General features: G+C 33.4%; 2 protein-coding genes across 3 annotated transcripts in view; both read left to right on the top strand.

Moving 5' to 3' along the window:
- The window catches only part of LOC106668960 (dopamine D2-like receptor), a 291,887-nt gene that overhangs the window by 18,249 nt on the left and 251,286 nt on the right, over window positions 1-22,352 (top strand). The window lies entirely within an intron of this gene.
- On the top strand, window positions 7,301-8,673 carry LOC106669013. Its single transcript, XM_014398259.2, has 2 exons — window positions 7,301-7,401; window positions 7,793-8,673. Exons 1-2 carry the CDS (start codon window positions 7,381-7,383, stop codon window positions 8,525-8,527), a joined length of 756 nt encoding a protein of 251 aa, XP_014253745.1. The 5' UTR covers window positions 7,301-7,380; the 3' UTR covers window positions 8,528-8,673.

Raw genomic sequence — 22,352 nt, 5'->3', positions numbered from 1 at the left:
AAGAATTTAAAGGTTGTAAAAAGTGTGGTGATTAGTGACCATTAGTCGATGATTATTCAGAAATCGTGAGATGCGGTCTGGTGTGATGTAGGTTTCAGAAAAACATCCCAGGCCCTGAAGATGATCTCATTAAAGATCGAAACGTTGGCACGATAAAGAAAATGTTTTTCTGAAACCTACATCACACCAGAGCGCATCTAACGATTTCTGAATAATCGTTGTAAAAAACATGGATTATTATTATTATTATTATTTGGTGATTATTTTATTGTAGAACCATAGTTCTAATGGGGATTTTCTACGTAGAAACTGCTGTTACTGTTAGAATTTTAATAAATTTGCTCGATAAGCCAGCCTGGTGATTTACATTTTTCCGATATAGTACATTATAATTTTTTCGCACATTTTGTAAGTCCTTCCATTCTAAAAAAAAAAATTATACAAGTGAAACTCAGAAATTTATGGATTTGTTCTGCAGATATTGAAATTTTCCTTAACTCGACCTTGGGATTATCCTCGACCAAAACCTTTCCTAGCGCTCTCACATTTCCCAAATTTCCTGCCGCTGTATCGCCTCGGTCAACCAATTCCGTCGGTCCTGACTTCTTTTACCCTTCTCCACCCGTAAATTCCTAGTATCTTCTCTTATCTTTCCATTCTTCCATTACAGTTGTGTGATACGGGGTTCTCGAAGGAGCAGAGCAGGCGCCTGAATCGCATCATGAACTGCTGTTTCAGATTCGTGTTCGGTACCCCCTGGGGGTCCTTGTTTTCGTGGATCTTTCCTGGCTCTCCCCTTCATTCAGATCTCAGTACTTCTAGTATCTTTCCTTTTTCATTGTTTTTATACGTGTCGTCCTCAGTACATCGTCCAATCCGTCCAATTCAAATCCTCTCACCACTACAGCAAAATCTGCTCGCCGCTCAATCACCTTATTCTCCCCAACACAATCCTTCGAAAGATCCTTCCTGGTCCGCGCCCCCAAACTCTGGAACTCTATTATATTTTTATAACTTCTATAAGATCTATAAAAACATTCTATTTTTCACGACACCTCTCTTAATTCCTTCAATTCTCTCCTATATAATCACCTCCTCACCCTTCAAACAGAGTTGTTTTAATAAATTGTTTATAAAAAAATTAATAATTTAATTTTAAATTTTTTAATCGGTTTGTCAGTTTAAATGAATTGTGGGCATTTATTTTCATTTAATTATTCCCGCCAAGAAGTTGTTTTATGCCGTTTTCACTCTGTTTTATTTTGCACTTTATGATTAGCGGAACTTTCACCCAGTTAAACCGTTGTATTATTCTAAATGGACACGTCCTAGAATAATGATATATTTCTTCTTCTTCAAATATTCAGAAATTTAAAAAATAAAGATTAAGGTTTAAGCTGTCTAAGGATATCAAAGAAGATAGTAACTTCAAAATATAAACACATAATAATAAACACTTTTTAATATATCTAACAATAAGTTAGCAGTAACCAGTTTATTTGCACGGTTTTACAACAGACAACTTTATTAATTTAATACAGAAAGAGTACAAATCGACTTAAAACTGCATAAAGAAAACTTGTAAATCACAGAGATAAACCTTTATTGAACCAGAAGGTTCGTTAAAGGCGATGAATTTTTTAAACATCCAAACGGTTTTGACCTTCGGAATCGAAAAAAAATATTTACAAATAGACCGGCTACATAAAAAAAGACCAATCATATTGACACATAACATTTTTTCCTATATTTCTGCCTATAATAAATTGAAAATAGTATTTTATTTATTTGGTATATTTCTGAGAAATTGAATCTATTTGTGATCTCGCTTTAAAGAAATAAGCAGTTCAGGTGAGACAAAATTTATGATGTCATATGGCATGAAACATAAACTATGAGTATGGACATGAAAAAATCTTATTATAATATTTGAGTAAAATTGTTCTTTTAATTAAGTCATATTTAATTATTTATTATTTAGCACGTTTGATAAACTTTTAAAGCCAATGAAAATTTTTAAAATTTTAAACAGCTAATGTAAAAGTGGTAGGTTTGTAATATTGAACAAAAATTAGTTTTTTTTCAAATTTAACTAATTATAATGATTAATTAGGATAGATAAATAGACAGATATAGATTTACTGTAGCCTGATATCAACCTCCTATACAGAGTATTAAAGCTGTACACCCAACACTATGTCAGACGAATAGATATTTTATTTATAAATCTGTACATAATTAACAAACAAATAATTACCAAAATTAATACTGCATGGACATAAATCCGTCTGCCGGACTTTATCGCTAAAAAAAATTAAACGTTCTTCTAAAAATTACAAATTTTGGTATTTTTATTTTAGGATAAAATGAGGTTGCTCAAACACTAACTAAAATTCATAGAAGTCATGAATAAATAATTCACTGACATAATTAAAATATTCGCTTATTAATTTGACTCGTGGCGACATTTGTGCCGGCATATTGCGAAAATAATATAACGAAAAACTATGATTTTGACTTACTTTGCTTCTCTATCTTCATTGGTTGCTACGTTAATACGGTCGGAAGTACAAAAATAGATAAAGTTTTTTTCACACGACCTCTAAAGGATTAAATTAGTAACAGAAGCCGCACGCTTGTTAATGAATAATTAAGTTTAAGACCGCGTGAATAACAGTCATCATGGGAATTGATTACCAGAATGGTGGGAAGTTTCTAGCCGATTCAGCCAATCAGCTTTCCCTCCAAGTTTCAATTCCGTTTAGATTTCCCAAAAGACGGTTTTCAGCATTTGCTAACGAGCTGCCAAGTTGCAAAAGATGTCAAATTTGTATACTGCATCATCTTTTACCTTGATTCGAAGTGACTCATTTCACACGAGCTGAGATTTATTTTGAATTATTTTATAAACCAATTGTTAAGTTTAAAATACATATATTTTCCTAGAAGGGCATTTGAAATTCGGACCTGCTTCCGAAAGAAAAATTACATCTTCGACTTACGAAATAACGACGAAAATAAAGTATAAAGTATTAAATATCAATTGTGTGATAAAATATTGGCCGTCGTGTGATAACAGATTAAATTTTCTGCTTAGAACGTTTTGGATGCCTGCAGGAAGATTTCTGTAGGTGACAAGGCAATTACTTTGCCACTTAGGGCACTGCAAGGGTGGCTCTTTTCAACCTAACCCTTCCCTGTGGGTCAGTGGCTAGATTGCTAAAAATCAAAAAGCATTAAGGACTGATACTATTGAATATTATTATTCATTGACTGAAGGGTTCAAATAAAATTATTCTAAACGTGAAATTCCTTAACATTCAGGGTCGAATAGTTTAAAGCGTCCGTAGTTATGGAGTTCCTTTCACCGTATCGTTTTTGTTTCTTACATGTTCGTAATTATTTTTGATTTGTTTGTAATCATAACTTAAATATATTAGTGATATATATTTTTTTCAAGTAAGTATTCATGTATAATTTTGAGTTAAGTTTGTTTCTATATTTTTTATATAAATACAAAATACGATTGCTAAAATTGCCACGAACTAAGATTTTTAAAAAACGTGAAAAAAATTTCAACCCCAAATTTACAAGGCTATCCCTAGTTCGGTCAATACTTGTTGTAATGAAAAAGACCAAGAATAAAACTATATGAATATCAAATTCCCAAAAACGCACGAAATCAAACCAACTATAAATTACTAATGTACTTACGTAAACCAAATATAAAACAAAAACAGTTAAAAACAGGTAAAAAACAAAAATAGAATATATTGCGTGTGTAAAAGCTATGCAAAATGTAGACAGAATATGATTCAAAGTTGATTGATATGAATTCAAAATTGAAATTAAATAAGCAAGAAAAGAAAGTATTAAAACTATATGCTCTCCAACTTCTTCATCCAATCACCAATTTATTTATTTAACTGATATTAATTTAATTGTTCCTGGCACTGAAAAAAAAATAGGAACAACTTACTCAAATAACGTCAATTATTTGGACGCTACTTGGAGCGTCATTAAAGCTCAGCCTGGTGCAAACTTTGGCCCACTTTTCCCATTAGCAGAATTATCCCTAGTTAGGTCAATACTTTTTTTAATGAAAAACGACTAAGAATAAAACTTTATGAATATCAAGTTCCCAAAAACTTACGAAATCAAACAAAATATAAATTACTAATGTACTTACGTAAACCAAATATAAAACAAAAACAGTTAAGAACAAGTAAAAAACAAAAATAGAATATATTGCGTGTGCAAAAGCTATGCAAAATGTAGACAGAAAATGATTCAAAGTTGATTGATATGAATTCAAAATTGAAATTAAATAAGCAAGAAAAGAAAGTATTAAAACAAGTTAAAGGTTAGAAGGTTCAAAGAAAGAAAACTGAAACCTTATAAGATAGCTAAGGTTTGTGTTTTTACATATACATATATTCAGTCCAACTTCAAAATTTCAAATACGACAACCTGACACACCATTTTAAAGTATTTTTACGCTGGAAACAATGGTGCATCGGATTTTAAATTGGCCAAAAAAATGACAGAGATATGGCAAACAATTTGAAAAACAAATTTCGTTTATTTCGTTGTTAATTCCAATAATTTTCTTCTTCACAAAATTAAGTATTAATGGCCCTTATCGTTCATATTCAATTAATTAATTGCTTTTATCGTTGTTATTTGTCAACCTCGTATTAATTTAATGCAAATGTTAATTCCGGACACGTATGAACATTCTGTATTCCATTCAAAATTAAATAAAGAGCACATTTTTCGGATCAACTGCGAGTTGATATGTACGACTGTTTTATGATAGTCGTGGTATTGCGCGTCGTGCAGTCGAGTTGTACTCCCAAAAATTTCCTGATCGCCCCGAAATTCACCACAAAACTTGTTTTGCTGCCCAATATGAGGAGATACGGATCAGTTGCTGTTTCATCACCAAGAAACCGGAAGCGTAATTTTGACGAGGAGCGAAATATTTTACTGTATGTTCGCAAAAATCCGAATTCCTCCCTTCGAAATGTTACGAGGTTTTAGGTTTTTCAGAAAATAAAATTAGAGCTATACTCTGGACTTACAATTTTAAGCCGTATCGCTCTCATCTGGTCCAGGGCTTTTGGACTCTGATTATGATAGGTATCAAATCGGACTGATGAATCCAAGTTCACCTCTAGTGTCATACTGAACCGTTGGAATTTTCGAACGTGGGCAGAGGAAAATCCTAGAATTTCATACGCTTGTCATCATCAGGTGGTTTACAGTACCAACGTTTGATGTGGACTTATCGGAAATAAATTAACTGGGCCTTATTTCTTCGCAAATAATTGAAATGACGCTTAGTTCCTCAATTTTTACATGGAGGTTTTACCAACAGTATTAGATGGATGTCCCTCTGCAACAACGACAAATATGATTCTCCAACTAGGTTGATGCCCCGCACACAATTCTTTGCATGTGAGATGTTATTTGGATCGTCACTTCCGGAATAGGTGGATAGGACTTCTGGCCGATCTGTTGGCCTCCTCGGACACCCGATTTTACTCCACTTGACCAACCATTTAAGAAACAGTGTCTACGCCAATCATAACCCAGCAACCTAAGTTGAACAACTGCGGCAAAGGATAGAAAATGCTTGTCAATCCATCTGACTCTCCCGTCTGAGCACTGGTGTAGAATGGTTAAAAAGAGCAAAGCTTTGCATCTTTACGCAAGGCAGGCAGTTCGAACATGAAATATGATTAATAAATAGATAAATAGCAAACCAAATAACTGTATTTTTCTTCAACTGTTATGCCATTTTTTAACAAACGTAAAATCCAATTGCATTGTTTTCAGAGTAAAAAAATCGTTTAAAATGATGTGTTCCGATATATAGGATCATATTCCCTGTATATTTTAACTAGCCTAAACTTAAACATTGTTTTTTGATAGCTTGGATATATAATTTAGCTTAAATTTAATTATAATTGTGCTTGGTCAGTGTTATTACCTCGTCAGTTGTATAATAAAATTGTCAGAAAAGGTGTGTCTGAAATGTTGTTTTTTATAAAAGATAATAAGGCGTGCTGCCTAGTATTTCAGAAATTCTAGAAAGTGCCTATGTTTAAAATTTGGAAGTACAAAAATCAATTAGATCAAAATTCGTTGTAGTTGAATATTCAAAAAGGTTTTTTGCTTCGTTAGAATTCCTCTGAACCCAACATATTGGCCAATTTTCCCGTAAACTTTATCATTGATTACAATAGTTTTTATCACATCTGGATATATCAATTTTTTTATTTCTCTTCTGATCAAAGCCAAGTTCAATTAGTCCTTAATCCTGTCATGCTCATTGAATCAAAATATTCTTGCATAATAATTACAGCTGCAGACAAGAAAAAATTTGGTAACATAATTACAAAAAGTTAACTCTCATTTCACTAAATACTACAGAAAAAATCGACAAAGTTGTAGTCAATTTTTTAAGAAATTATTACAGCATGCAGCATGGGCGTCAACCTCCCAACAATCACCTAGAAATAATCAACTAAGCAACACATTCATATCTCGCAAGTGTATAGAATTACTTTGCTCATCGATAGCCAGTTTTTTTTCAACAATCTCGCCAACGGGTTCATATAAATTATGTGATTACAACAGCGTAAAGAAAAGTGGGAAGGTATTATTTCCCATTCTTTCCCGTAGGCATTATCATATTCAACAGTTTTCAGTAAAATTTATTTATTATATTTATATATACAAAAGTATTTTTGTTAGATGTTCGTTAGTGGTTAAGAATGAGGAAACATTACCTGAAATAGTGCAGAATTTTCTTTAAATTTAACAGATTTTTAATAAACTTTTATTTCTTTGTCATTTAGATCTTAGAAATGATAGAAATCCCTTTACAAGATGTAAACTTGACATTTATCAAAATGGTTGAAAAAAATGTATTCGTATTATTGACATCTACGGAACAATTATCTTGGTTTTTCCTTTACAGTTATAGTTATTTGTTAAGGTTTTTTGTTCTTTAAAAGACAATAATTTTCGACAAATCGGGCTTAACGCCAAACAACTTGTGTTACGGACTACGCGCCTAACCACTTTACAATTAATTTTCTATGACATTATTAATTCCATTTATGTAACGTAACAAAGATTCCATGGGTTATGAAAATTAAATAAAGTATATTTTACTTGGTTATCATACGTTTTAAAAAATGCTCTTTTTTTATTTACACATTTTAAAACATATTTAGTTTCCATAGAAACAACATTCTCTAGAACTATTTTTTCATGTTCGAAATAGTTTCTTCTTCTTAATTTCGTACAGTTATTAGTTAATAACGAACAATCTGGCAGTAGAAGTAAATCTTTAAAATTTGTTCTATCATGAGCGCCAGGACTATAGATGTGAGTAAAAAAATGTATTTATAATTTGTAAAATGTTGGCTTAGTTTTATACATCTAAATGTACTAAATTAAACATTAATTTTTGTGTGAATTTGCTAAAATTCCAGGATAAAAAATGTTTTTCTTTTAAATACGTAAATTGAGTCATTGAATATATCGTTGGAAATATATCTATTCATGATGAACCTTTTATTTTTTATATTATAAATATTTTTCTTAGTGATATCGGTATTTCAAAATATAAAAAAGGTTTACGGTGTAATTTCTCTAATTTTGTTTAGTAAAAAGTAACTAATTTGTAAAAAAATCAACTAATTTAAATCTATGTAATACACAACATTTTTAATTTGTTCTAGCTTATATCAAATACTAACGTAAATGATTATTCTAGGCTAATCTTTCACCGCCCCGCGAAAAAAGGATATCTGTGTGGTCTTTTCAAAAGTCGGCAATTTCGGTGAAGAGTAGTAAGGCTATGGACATAAGTATATGCAAGACAGTTTTTAAATGTTATATTTTATTTGTCATTCAAATTATCGGGCTTTCTGTCTTCTTCTTGATGATCACAACGTACTTAAACTTAAAATTATTGTTGAAACAGAACTCTTGGGTCAGTTTACTGTGTATGCTTATCTATGCCATACTCTTCATAATAAGACTCGTTTGGAAAGACGTTGTCGTTTTGAACGTAATTTTAGTATGCGTCATGAGCACATTAGGAACATGGACCATCGGAGTGATTGCTTCGACGTTCTCCTTAACAACGGTCTCGTGCGCCTTTGTGGTTGCCGTCATATCCATAACGATCATGTCATTCATCGCAATCACTTATAGATACGTGATACCGCAGAAGTTAGTTATTGGCATAGTTATCGCCGCCTTGGCGTTGATATCTGGAATAGTGACCATGGTCGTTCTACACCTGGCCGTGACAATTGCCTTAATATTATTCTCAAGCTTAACGGCCTTCTTGTTGTATGTGCTCTTCGGCTACGACTTACTTTACCAACTTGCTTGCTTGAACGACGATTACATTTCCATCGACATGGAACTTTACACTATATTTCTCATAGCCCTGTACTTCTCTTTTCTCACTTCCCATGAAGGCTTCAAAAAATATTATTAGCAAGAGCTCCAGAAGAGGGAAATGGCCCTAAATCAAGTTAATAAAACTTCAAGGTATAAGACAAGTGAAAACGTTAAACTGTGTTGTTAATCAATAAATGTATCAAATTGAGTGTGTATTTATCATTATTAATACGTACGATTAATTCTCGACCATGGACTAATCAGAATAGCTCAGATTGCACATAAAATAATTTCTATACATACAGATTACCGCCGCTAAAATAAAAACACGTTAAACTATTTGGTATCATATGATTTTAAAAAATAACACTTTTATATTTAAAAATAATTCAATAATGGAACGAGCCATTAACTTCGATGAAATAGGTTATTAAATCCTAGTACTTTGTAAACTGAATAAAACTTTGTTAACTGTGAAGTTAAATTCACTAGTTTCGTGGTCCGCTTGACCAATTAATATTTTACAATTAATTAAGGTTTTCAGTTGAGATAAAAAAGTCAATGGCACGAGCGGGATTCGAACCCACGATCTTCGGCTTGATACGCCGCTGCTCTACCACTTGAGCTATCGTGACCTCGATCCACTCGAATTCCGCTCGTGCCATTGACTTTTTTATCTCAACTGAAAACCTTAATTAATCGTAAGATATTAATTTGTCAAGCGGAACACGAAACTAGTGAATTTAATAAGTTTAAAATGAAGTATACCTTCACTAAAGCTCTCCGTGTCCATTTCATTTGTCGCTGAGAATCAAATAGATTACACGACATTTGAAAAGTGGCAAAAAGAAGGGAAAATTCAAAAGGTGTGGTTGAGATGGAAGTTGGTGTTCGAGTGAATCGAGGTCACGATAGCTCAAGTGGTAGAGCAGCGGCGTATCAAGCCGAAGATCGTGGGTTCGAATCCCGCTCGTACCATTGACTTTTTTATCTGAACTGAAAACCTTAATTAATTGTCAGTTAAACGTTTTACGTAAATATGTCATCAGTTACGAGACCTTTTAAAGTACAAACAAAACAAAATACATTTAAAATGAATTATCAAATCCGGGGTTTGAATTATATTAGCTGTCTTTCTAAATATCATTTGCCATGCAAACATTACAAAGCAAATAAGCTTCACTCAAAATCATACATCGTAATGCAATTAAATGCTAGGAAGTTGGAATATTCGCGGTAAAAGATAAAATTCAAATAATAGTCTTCTGAGATTTGGACCAAAGCCCGCGCATGTGCCCGTCGTACAGAGAAAGGTTGCTCGATGTGTCCCAGATAATAGAGGCGTGAGGCGTGTCTCGCCTTGGCTCTATTTAGAGAGCGTGTAGTCATGCCGCCTGATTTAAGAATGGTTCTCGAACACGGTAGCGAGTTTCAGGGTCCCCTGTTCCGCTTTTTAGTGGAATTGGCAATTTTTTTAATTGTAAGTAGCCGTCAAGATGTGTTTTGTATGAGTGAGTGTATTTATTAGAGTGAATGGTAAGGGGCTGATGGTGGAATAGCATCCATATGACCCCTCGAGCTGTGACTTGGGTCGCTGGCGGAATATTTCTAAAAGTACCCCATTGACTCCAGTTAAATTGTTTTGTTATTGTGTGCAGGTTGATGAAGGAATATTCAGTACTCCATCCACCAAATAGAATGAATACAATGTATATAGGTCTGAATGTATTTATTTGTATGAATGCTTATGGAATGTGTGTTGCAATATTTGGCATGCGTTCCGGGCTGGAATGACCAAGCTGTCGGATGCCCCTGTAAAAAAAAAAAAAAAAAAATCGTCTGAGAGGAGTCGGTGGGATCGTTGTCATGATACATCAAGTTGTTAGAGCACCGGCGTATTGGGCCGAAGGTGGTGGGTGCTCGCCACAGTCTTATATCTATTTAGGAAAATGTTTAGAAAAACTACAGTTTTACAAATATTTCTTCCAAACCGAAATTCTCAAAATAATATAACTGGCGTATAATTTGTTTCCTGCAACTGTCCGTTAGTGTCATCACGTCAAATTACCACCTGTTACAATGAACTTGAGTCATTATTGTTCTCAAACCTTGCTATAGGTAGGATAAGCTTTCTTTCGAGTTTGGAAGCCAGGCATGACGAAGTTAATACTCAAATACTTATATTTGCTACGCCACCGGTTCAGGGTTCTTATCCCGGTATTTTATCTGAGATTTACCTTGAGAATGTAAAGTGGTTCTGACCCCTCGTCTGCTATTAGCCGGTTTTTTCAAGTCATTGATAACAATTCGCCCTGCCCCACCCAAAACTCGTGCTAGTTCGTCTCAGCACAGTGTATTGGTCCCTTACTATATGGACTGTAAAAAGATGACATTCCTTCTCAAACATAAAGGACCATCTTTAAAGGAAGTTTTACCTTCGCAGATGATACGGCCATTCTTTACCGTAAAACCAATCTCGTTCATTAGTCTCAAAACATGCACCATCACTCACACTGTTGGAATATTGGTGCAGGAATGAACGTTAAGATTAAATACGGAAAAGACTATCCACATAAACTTTACCCTTCGTAGAAAATGTAGTCCTACTTATATTAGTAACGTTCCGCTTCAACCAGCAGACAACAAGCGTTACCTAGGGATGTACTAAGACAAATAACTTATGGGGAATCTACTCTCAAGCCTTAAACGAAAAGAAAAAACCCTCAAAACCTTTCATAACTTCTTGACAAACGATCCAACTTGTCATCGCCCAACAAAAATTCCTCACTATATTAAAACCAATACTGACATAACTACTAGAATCCTGCGGGTTTGATTAAACGCTCAAACACGATCCATCTTTAGACTTCTTGATATAAAACTGCTTTGGAAAAATACTTGATGATCTATTTTTGTATCAAGTGAAGCCATAAGTAAAAATGTCAATATTCCGTTTGGTCCATGAACTAAATCGATCGTGTTACCTTAAATTTCCCAAAAAATTCACCCAATTTAAAAATTTTACAATTCAATTAATTACCGCCTGTCCATTAGTACACTACCAACGTGTAGTTTCTCTACTCTTGTAACATTATTTTGTTTGCCATAGCGAACTGTTAACTTTATAAGCAAAAGTTTAGAATTATCTAACAAAAATACATTAATAATTTTAAGATTTTTGCAAACAGCTTCTGAAGTATTGGGTCAAGAGGACGAATTTTCTAGCTTAAACCAGTTTTAAAAAAGGATTAATATCCGTCCTAGGTTCATGTAATATCATTTCCTTTCATTTATTCGGCCTTTATTCGCCTCATGATCAAACCAAGTTTCATGTTATTTCGTTTAGAAAAAAAACCGTTTTGCTTGGATGTAAAGCCTAGCTGAGGTTTTCGATACTGGGTGAACTACTAAACATTCCTCCTTCTACTAGTTTTCCAATTAATTGTGTTCATTTCCTGTTACCTTCGTTAACGTGAAACAGTGATATATTTCAGTTTTGTACGTTCCACTATTCAAATATTCCTAGCACTACGTACATTCCTAAATTTCATATGCCTCCAAACAATAAGTCTTTCCACATACTGCCTTCTTTCAGTGATCTCAAAATTCACTAAACATACCTTTTCAAATTTTACTTCCCTGAGCAGTGTGTTAGTTTTTATATTTCTGCATTTCGACATCTTACTAATTATCCCCTTCTGCTCAAAAGCTGCTTATACACATATACGTTTGAAAATATTCCCTCCTATGGATTGATAATGACTGAACAACAACAAACAAAAAAGAAAATATGAACCTTTTAAAAAGTTTCATATTTTTCCTAGGTTAACCTGGTTAATTCGTATTCATCCATTTCGCCTTCTGTTTTCATAAATTTTTTTATCAAGGAAAGTTGATGTGTGAACACAATTTACTTCTCTAGTCCTCTTTATACAACTTTATTGCTTGGGTGTTATCCTAAACTTGTACAAGGATTTCAAATGTGTCTGGCACAACTCATCCTCTACGAACATCTATTACGTTATCTTATAATACGAATGTCCAAGTCAGCGCCTCACCAGAGAACATTCTGGATCCATCGTGTATACAATTTACACAGCTGATTTACATCTCAATACCAACCTTACGTGGATGCACAAAGTCATCTTGAACTTATCAAACGATGACTCAAAAACTAAATTCCCTAAAAATAATCGTTCAAATGCTTATTTACATTATAAAAAGAGCATATCTACTTTTCATTGTATTTCAAGAAAAAAAGAGCTACTTATATTCTCTGAAGATAGGTTTTTACGGCAATAAAGAGTTAACAGGAGACCGGAATTCAAATACAAACACTCATTGGTATGCTTTGACAACCAGATCGATTTCAAAGATTAACATATATTTTAGCTTCGACCACATTGGGCAGTATGTCTGTGAGATTACGCCAAGCTATGCAACATCCCCCATATCCCATCCTTCAAATCAAAAGATCTCGGACATATTGTCAATTCTTCATTATCCACAATGAGCATAACATTCCACTTGTAACGAACTGATCCTTGCTCTCGTTTTTTTTATGTTGCAACAAACCTCTCAAGCTCCTTTAAGCTTTAAAATCCTGAGAATCCTCCCGTCGCCTTTAACGACGATGTGAATCCCAACAAGAGACTTAATATAAAAGACATAAAAATAGAAATATTGCAATCCATGATGATGACAACCCTCTTTCTTTGTTCTACCAATTTATTTAAAAATTTCCTTCTTTAATTTTAATAATAACGTTTATTGCCAGAAAATACATAATATATTTTAAACAATGCATGTTTTTTTTATTGGCTTAAATACTAAAAGACGTAATTTGAAAATTTTATTTTAAAAATATTTTCTACTTTGACAGTAGTTGGTCGTATGTATATGTACAATCACGAAAATATATATTAATCTATCTTTGGAAATGTGAATGGGGGTCAGAAAATTCAAAGGACAATCGAACCAATGACCTCCCTGGGTCAAATTGACAGGCACTCGACTATTCCTCTCCACCATATGCATCACCAATTAATATATTAATATAATTAACGATTTAATGCCATTTGATGTTGTTCAGATATAATCTTAATTTTTTCATATATTTTTAATCACATATACATTGTATTGATCAAATTAAGAAAGATAGTAATAATTAGTTCCTCTTTTATTCTGAGACACGAGAAATTACAAAGATGTTAAATCATTAAAGGAAAAAAAATTATGATTAAATATTAACATTTATTATTATCGAAACAACACATATACCATCTAAGTACTTATTATTTTTCAAGATCTTTATACAAGAAATTCAGCAAAATAAATATACGTACATATGGTGTTTTGACTTTCGTGGGCATCGGTTGTAGAATTGTGGCACGTGCAGAGGATGCCTTTTGCAGGAACCCGGTCCACAGGGCCGTATAAATATTCAACAAGGGCTCTAGTTTTACTAAATATTGCAGCTGGCTCCTTCCACCGCAGTAATTAGCTAAAAGGTAAAGGATATTGACGAAACGACGGCAATTTGAGGAAACGTTATTTAACAAATTGAGGTCGTTTTTATAAAATTCGTTAATTCTAAAAGTCCTGAGGATACAATTAAAGAGGAAATGTTGATTTACTTTCACGCCAGGTATACGGTTAGGAGAAAATCCTATCGTATTTTTGTTTGTATTTATGAGTTATTTTAAAACGTAAGCCTGGTTTTTAAAAAAATCCTGGATGCGTTTACGCTTTTGTTTTCGACGAGTGGTTTTCTATTTGATAAAATTGTAAAATAACTGTAAATCTATTGTAAAACGTATTCTTCTCTGGTGCGCTGATCATAATTGTATTCAATCACGCAATACGTTCGGGAAAATATGCATTGATTGGAGTTTCAATACCGACCGTGCGCCGCGAATTCCCTGTTGCAGGGTCAATGTTTGCTAGTTTCCATGTTAGATAATGTTTTATGTGTTACAATAACGCATAAAGCAATATCATTGTTTTTGTTCAGAATTTTGTATTGGGCTGAATGTACAGATATACTTTGTAACAATATATTCTAGAATTTCTAATAAAATAAAGGTTAGTTTTATAAATTTTATTAGGTTTCGTGGTCCGCTTGACGAAATAAATTCTTTTCAGTTAATTAAGGTTTAGAAATAAAAAAGTCAGTGTCACAAGCGGGATTCGAACTCACGACCTTCGGCTGAATACGCCTGTTCTACCACTTGAGCTATCGTGACTTCGATCCACTCTGACACCAACTTCCCATCTCAACCCACCTTTTGAATTTTCCCTCCTTTTTGCTATTTTTCAAATGTCTAATCTATCTGATTCTCGGCGACAAATGAAATGGCCACGGAGAGCTTTAGTGAAGTATACTTCATTTTGCTAGGTTTTGTGGTCCGTAAAAAAATGGAAAAAAGGAGGGAATATTGAGATAAAAAAGTCAGTGTCACAAGCGGGATTCGAACCCACGACCTTCGACTAAATACGCCGCTGCTCTACCACTTGTCCGAGTGGATCAAAGTCACGATAGGTCAAGTGGTTAGAACAGCGGCGTACTTAGCCGAAGGTCGTGGGTTCGAATCCCGCTTGTGACACTTTTTTATCTCAACCAAAACCTTAATTAATGGAAAAGTTATTTTTATACTTTATATTCAAAAATATATGTATTAAAAATAATCAAAAATTTCAAAAATTAGAATTCCGTATTACGCATATTGAGTTTGTAGGGTGTTTTAGGCCCAAAATTACGCTGACCAGGCATTTTCGTTTATTAACTGAAACGAACTGATTAGTTATCCCATTAGAAATTTTGTTGATATTGAATTTGTTTATTCTGTGTCTTAATCTTCCGAGACAAATAAAAGGGAAATGAGCATTCCGAGTTTAAAAGTTCTAGTCAATGATGATGGAACACAGACTTTCAATATTTATCATTATGACTGGTAAACATTTTCTGAATAATATATTTTACTTTAACAAAAGATTTGTAAAAGTTGAATGATTGACACTAAAGCTTGGTAATTTAGGAAAAGAACAGCCATTGTTTTGAAGCAATAAATTTTCCTTAAATCTCCCTCTAAACAAAGTTGTTCAACTCACAATCAGAGCTTTCATCAAGCGTTATAAACCTTTGGAAAGGAAGGCACCGAGAGAAGAAATATGACTGATGATTGTGAACGGGAAAGCTAAGCTAGCTGAAACACTTCTTAGGCAATTGCTTAAGAAAGCAATTCGCCGGTTAAGCCTTTTCGAGACGAGCCTCCGCGGCTCAATAACCCGTTTTGCCCGGAATCATCCCCCTTATAAATCTGAAAGGAGACAGCTAAGTGTGTTTCATATGAGAGACGGGGCCAAGATTAGAGAACCTTGGAGACCACCTGGTTCTCAGACGGTATAAAAAAGGATCTGCCGCTCTTTCAGACACCTGTTAGACGAAATATAGACCAGAGATGGATCCCATTTTCTCCTTCTGACACACTAAATAGAATTTATGTCGTTTTCATTACGGAAAAACGTAACTCGGGTGTATATTGTCCATTCCGCGCATAGCCTTTGTTTTACCCTGGAACCACTAGAAACAGTACAAACTGGCTCCATTAGTAGAAAAACTGTTACCGATTTTTGAAATTGTGCATATTATGATGCTTCACTCAGACAAAAAATGAAACATGTTGTATACTTAGTATTTAAATTATGAATTTTTAAACTAAAATTTGTATTTTCATAGTGGAACCGAATTAAATAAATAAGCATTAATTATTTATTTTTATATTTATTTGGTTTCGTGGTCCGCTTGACCAAATAAATTATTTTCAATTAATGTAATTAAGGTTTTGGTTGAGATTACAAAAGTCAGTGTCACAAGCGGGATTCGAACCCACGACCTTCCGATAAATACGCCGCAGATCGACCACTTGAGCTATCGTGACCTAGATCCACTCGGACACCAAATTCCCATCTCAACCCCACCTGTTTGCATTTTCCTTCCTTTTTGCCATATTTCAAATGTCGTGAAATCTATTTAATTCTTGGCGACAAATGAAATGGCCACGGAGCCATATTAATTAATTGAAAAGAAATTAATTATTTAAATTATAAAAATTACACTTTTCTGAATTTTAATTTTAAATTTTTTTTTTCTGTAATACCACCGGGTTTTGGGTACATATATTTAGTCCGGAATGAGCGTTTTTGCCTGTTTGATGGTTAGTAATCGATGCCTCAATTTCAATCATGACAGTTTTATATCTATGCTCAATTGGTTAAATAAATTTAGTTCAGGTATTTCTCTTTTTGATGTGTTGTTTTCTTTGTGTTAGTCTTTTGTTGTTCCTAAAGTTTTTTTATAGTTGGTATTTCTCGTCAGATAAATGGTACATAAATACCCTCGGTGGTTTTACAATGTATTATCTGACTAAAGGAACATTTTTTTTTTCTTCGTTACGATAATGCCCGAAACGTTTCTTCAAGGTTTTTATCTTTCACCCTAAGATCCGATTGCGACCAAACTACAGTTCGTAAATCTATACAAAATACATAATGCAATAAAATTAAACGAATCATTATAATATGTCACTTTTTATTACACCAAGTTGGCATACTAAAAACAAGATGGTATAGAAACATAAGCTGTTTTTGTACAGTTTATTTAATTCACGTCTGTTTGTTTAAAACAAAAACCACTAATAGAAAAAATTTAATGCCAAATAATTAAAATATATGAAGTAAGAGGAGTAAAACGTCCAGCTACGTTACAGTACAACTGCTTTTACAAATTAATCTCTTATAAAATTTCCAAGGCTCATAACAGGATTCGAACTCAGAATCGCTACTGTGATAATAACGAGTAGGACTCAACCACTCGGTCATTACGATTTCAATGGCAAATAATATTCACTTTCTTTTTAGTTCAGATGGATAGAACCAATTATTTAATTATCTCTTACAGCATTTTAAACTATCTCTCAAATAATAGTTGATAGTTACAACACTTGTTATATTTTTTTTATTTTTAAAAGAGTAGTATATGTTATTTTGAGAGGTTTATTATACTGTTCTTCTGGCTTATAAGAACCCTTTGTTTGCTTATTTAAATTACTTGGGGGTCTGTGAAAAAACTTTAATAATATCGGAATGCCCCTTATTCTTTCACCATAGTTCATATTCTCGTCAGATTTCCTTTCACTCCGCACTCTCATTAACCTGAGAGTAAATATAAAATAGCGATTTTCCCTAGTTTCCTTCAAAATATATCTTAGTCAAAAGTTATCTATATTTATCAGATATTAGTAGTCGTTTGAGCTGTAAAAAAACATAATTAAATACTAAATAGACTAAATAAAAAATAATTATGACTCTATTGAATACCATATTTCACTAAAATTTAATAAATAGATAAATCAGGACTACCTGGGAATGAGGGTAAAGTGCGTCAACAAGCATAATATACACTGACACAAGTACGGTAACATTACACACACCCAAGGGTTTCCACCCCAAGGAGAACTATTGTCTTTGGCTATATAGTCTCGGATGATGGTCGAAGGAGTGTAGGTAGCAGTGCACACACGCACATCCTTCTCAAAGACCCCCGCATTGCTGTTTCATTGTGATCAGTGCAAGGTGGTACCCTGCCTGGTGATGCGTCGGGGTTTCGTGTATCCTCACCATAGCGCGTCTTTGCTGGCTGTGGGTAATCACAAGCAGACTTGATAAAGACATGCACATCACGTAAACTCTCACACTGAAATAAACGCACCATTAGTACACACCCTACGTTTACCCCCTTAGGAAACACTCTTTTCCCGCCCATCAATCTTGGCTAAATCCCCAGGTTAGCAGCCGCTTGGTGAAGGGAGAAGTGAGGGGTGTGCCAGCTCACCCTTAGGTGGCAGCCCATCTGACTGGCTAGGCTGCGGGTATGAACACTCCTTGTAGCCGAATCAACTATGTTACAAAACTATTAGTAGAGACTGAGACCCGGAACGCCAAAAGCCTCAGAGTCAGTGTTGGAGTGTCACACACAGTGTCAGTCAGTCAACAGACTTCCAATACCACTGTTACAGACAGAAACACCGAAAGTGAACAAGGCATTACAACAGGACATGAGCAGTGGAAGCTCACTACCACAAACGGGAAGAGTGCGGACGCTGCCTCACCCGAGTGTGGTATTTATGGTAATCTTGGATCCACATCTCCGGTGTAACCTGCTCAGAAAAGAAAACGGATGGAAAAAAACGATATAAAGAAGAGACAAAAAATGCGGGTAAAATGACAGGAAATGGCCAAAATAACCCTGGGCCAGTCGGGTATCACTCCACTAGACCAATGTTACCGGATACCACGCTGAGAGGATACCAAAAATGTTGCTAGGGAAACAAAGAAGAAAATAATAAATTCAGCATGGAGATTTCCTCCTCTTGCGTTGATCATAGCTTGCATTCGCCATGCCATCGCTTTTATGAGGTTTTGAATCTAGTGCTGTGGAATATTTTCCTAATCCTCCTACAGGGCCATTTTTTTAATTCTCTAGCCTCACTGAACGAATTTTACCCTCTTTGACAACTCGTAACAAAGGTATATTATTGTATTGAAGTAATAACCAACGTTCCCAGTTGTGCGGGACTTTACATTGACATGCATTTCAAAAAAAAAAAAAAAAAAAAAATAGTGGCCTATGAGAAACAATCTTTGGTAACACTTCAATATATCGCTCAGTTGTTCAAAATAGTTACGGCATAGAATAAATTAGCACTTTGTAGATCTTAAACTGGGGGTGCCTATTAATTTAGTTTATGGAAAAAAATAAAATATCATTCTTACAACTTAATTATAATACAGAGAGTAATAATATGTTATTATACATTACAATATATTTTGTTATCCGAGTGGATCGAAGTCACGATAGCTCAAGTGGTATGGTAACGGCGTATCTAGCGGAAGGTCGTGGGTTCGAATCCCGTTCGTGACACTGACTTTTTTATTTCAACTAAAAACCTTAATTAATTGAAAAATATTAATTGGTCAAGCGGATCACGAAAACTAGTGAATATTTTGTTATATTGAAAACCAATTTCTAACGATTTGTCTTAATTTATCTTACCTGTATTGATTGTAGGATATATTAAAATTATAATTTCTCTCCTATGACGTGTGATTTTTATGACGAATATGCATTTTTCAGGTTGAGATTAAACATTTTTTAGGATATAACATAAAGATAAAAAAAATTGTTTGCGCCTAACTAAATAAACCTAGTTTCAGTTTTTTAATAGTTGTTGCTAAAAATATTCAAACTTGTATAATCATAAACTAGTAACCCTTAAATATTTTCTATACTGAAAAAACTAATATTTGCAATAAAACGCATTTATAAAATCAATCAAAATCTATGGATTTTAAAGTCAATAGAAATATAAATTATTACCATTGTCGGAAACACGATTGATCACAATTCATTGGTTGGACCTCGGTTCCTAGCGTAATAATTAATACGTCGTTGATTTCGTGCTACCCTCTGACAATTGTTATTACGCCAACACGTTAAAATATTGATTGTGAAATGCAGATTTAAAATGCTTTATTATGCGCAGGCTTTTACGATAAATTGTATCTCCATGATTTCATAGGACTAATTAGGGCATATTAAAATGAATTAATTATTGGTCTCTGAGAGAAGAGATGTATTTTGAATGATTCAATGCAAAAGGGTTGGTTTTTGTCGAACAGAGCAGGTCATTAGTAGGCCACATTTTCGTCAGATAAGCCCGGGGGGCATTAGAATTCCTTTAGCTATGTATTATTTTGATGATGCATGAAAATTACACTAAATTGAGCTAAAACAATTTCTATATTTTCATATATTAAATGAATTAATTTACTTCAATTAATAAATTGAAATCAGTTGAAGTTTGTAAAAGAACAAGATAGCTAATGAAAGCAATTCGATTAATAAAATTATAAAACAAACTTTTTATAAACCAACTTTTCATTAATTTAGGCATAATTAGTTTAATTATAAAGTTACTGAATTTATTTAATTCATTAAACTTCTTCCTTTTAAGATCTTAATGTTCATTAATGTAAACGGTCAAATTTGTTTTTATCAGGTTTTATATGAATTTAATAAAAATAATGGAAATCGTATTACGTTTGAAATGGATAGAAGTGAATGAAATTATTTTTTGGGGGAAATCTAAAAAAAAAGTTAAAATTTAATTATAATCTTTTTTTACAAAGTTATGTTTGGATGACATTATTGTTTGGCATTACACGTAGTATTTGATCCTTTATATGTTGAGTGTGGATAATTATAATTTATTAATAAATGGCATTTTTTTGAAAATTGTTTTCTTACAACCCAATCAATCCTCTCCAGCGGATTCTTGATTATTAAGAAATGTGAGGCTTAAATGTGAATTTAAGCAAACTAAAATCGTAGTATTTAGAAATAGAGGAAAACCGGCCAGATGCGAAAAGTTGTTGATGGAAGGAAATAATAGGTCTACTTTTGACAGAGCATAACCTCGCAAGTTCATTTAAGAATAACTTGATTGGTATTGAAGCCTATTCCAAAGTGTTCGATACACTCTCTAAATTCACAATTTGCTATTGTCCACAGATATGAAGAGGAAAAGAATATAGGGTGGTAGAGGTATTCATCAAATAATTTATAAAGAAGCCGTTTGAACTACCCTACAGAACTCCTCAAATTTCCTCTATATGGAGATCCACTGTTACTTGATGTTCTATAATATAATCAAACTTCATTATTATTGCATAGTGAAGTTACTGAATATGCCAGAATATTTGTATGAAAAATAGTGGTTACGGAAATCATTTTGCCAGAGTGAACACTACATTAATATCATTCTTTTTTTTTAAATCTTTTCCTATCTCATTACTTCTTTCTTTTTTTGGGTTTTCCTGTTTAGGAATTCTACATTCCTTACCTATTTTTTATTCTCCCCATGTTTCTCACTCTTGTTTTTTCTTTCTCCCTTGTCTATCATTCCTTGTCCAGCTAATTCTTACTCTTTCTTAATTTTACATTTCTTTTTTCTAACGTTTTATCTTTTCATGTGATTTTAGCAATTCTCTGTATTACTTTATTCGCTTCCTGAATATTCTGCTATGTAATTTCATTCTTCTCACCTCCTCTAATTCGTCTCCTTTCATTTCTCTCACTATTTCTCTCTTTTATTCCTATTCTCTCTTTTCTCACTCTCAATTTCGCTCCTTTTGTTCACTAACAGCACTCAGTTCATTATTTTTGAGCTTTTACCGTCTTTTTATTTTTTATTTTCTCTCCCTCTCCCTCTATCACTTTCGCTCTCTCTCTCTCTCTCTCTCTCTCTCTCTCTCTCTCTCTCTCTCTCTCTCTCTCTCTTCCTGTATTCCTCTCTATGTATCAATTTATATGTTTGTTGCAGTTTGCAATTTCAGGTTCCACCTTCTTTTTTGTTTAGGAAACGCAGGGTTATGAAGCCATTATTAGATAAACATCAGGCTTTACCAACAAATGCACGCATGTTTGTTTTTGACCTTCAATGTTTTGATATAATTAATAAAGCGTTTAAAACTTATGTTTCTTCGGAAGAAAAAAATTATGTAATGTATTTTTTCGGTTTGCTATGTATTTCTTTTGTTAGTTCTGTTTTATTTGATTTCCAAATTATATAAATTAATTTAAAGTAAGCTCATTAATTTTAGATTCCTAATCGATCGTAATTAAGATTTTCAGCCCAGTAAACATGTCTATTGAATGTCAAGGCCAAGATTTCAATTGGCACTAGTGAACAGCATCTCGGTTCATGTCATTAAACAACTGTTTTATGACTCATTAAATCTTTAAATTGCTATTCGATGGACGTTTCGTTCGTGGCGAGTCGCCTTTAACAAGGATTTTTTTA

This window comes from Cimex lectularius, unplaced genomic scaffold (assembly GCF_000648675.2).
Source record: "Cimex lectularius strain Harlan isolate CLEC.00 unplaced genomic scaffold, Clec_2.1 scaffold148, whole genome shotgun sequence".
In the NCBI taxonomy this organism is placed as follows: Eukaryota; Metazoa; Arthropoda; class Insecta; order Hemiptera; family Cimicidae; genus Cimex; species Cimex lectularius.
The sequence above is the reverse complement of the archived record's forward strand: the minus strand, read 5'-3'. Positions and strand labels throughout refer to the sequence as shown.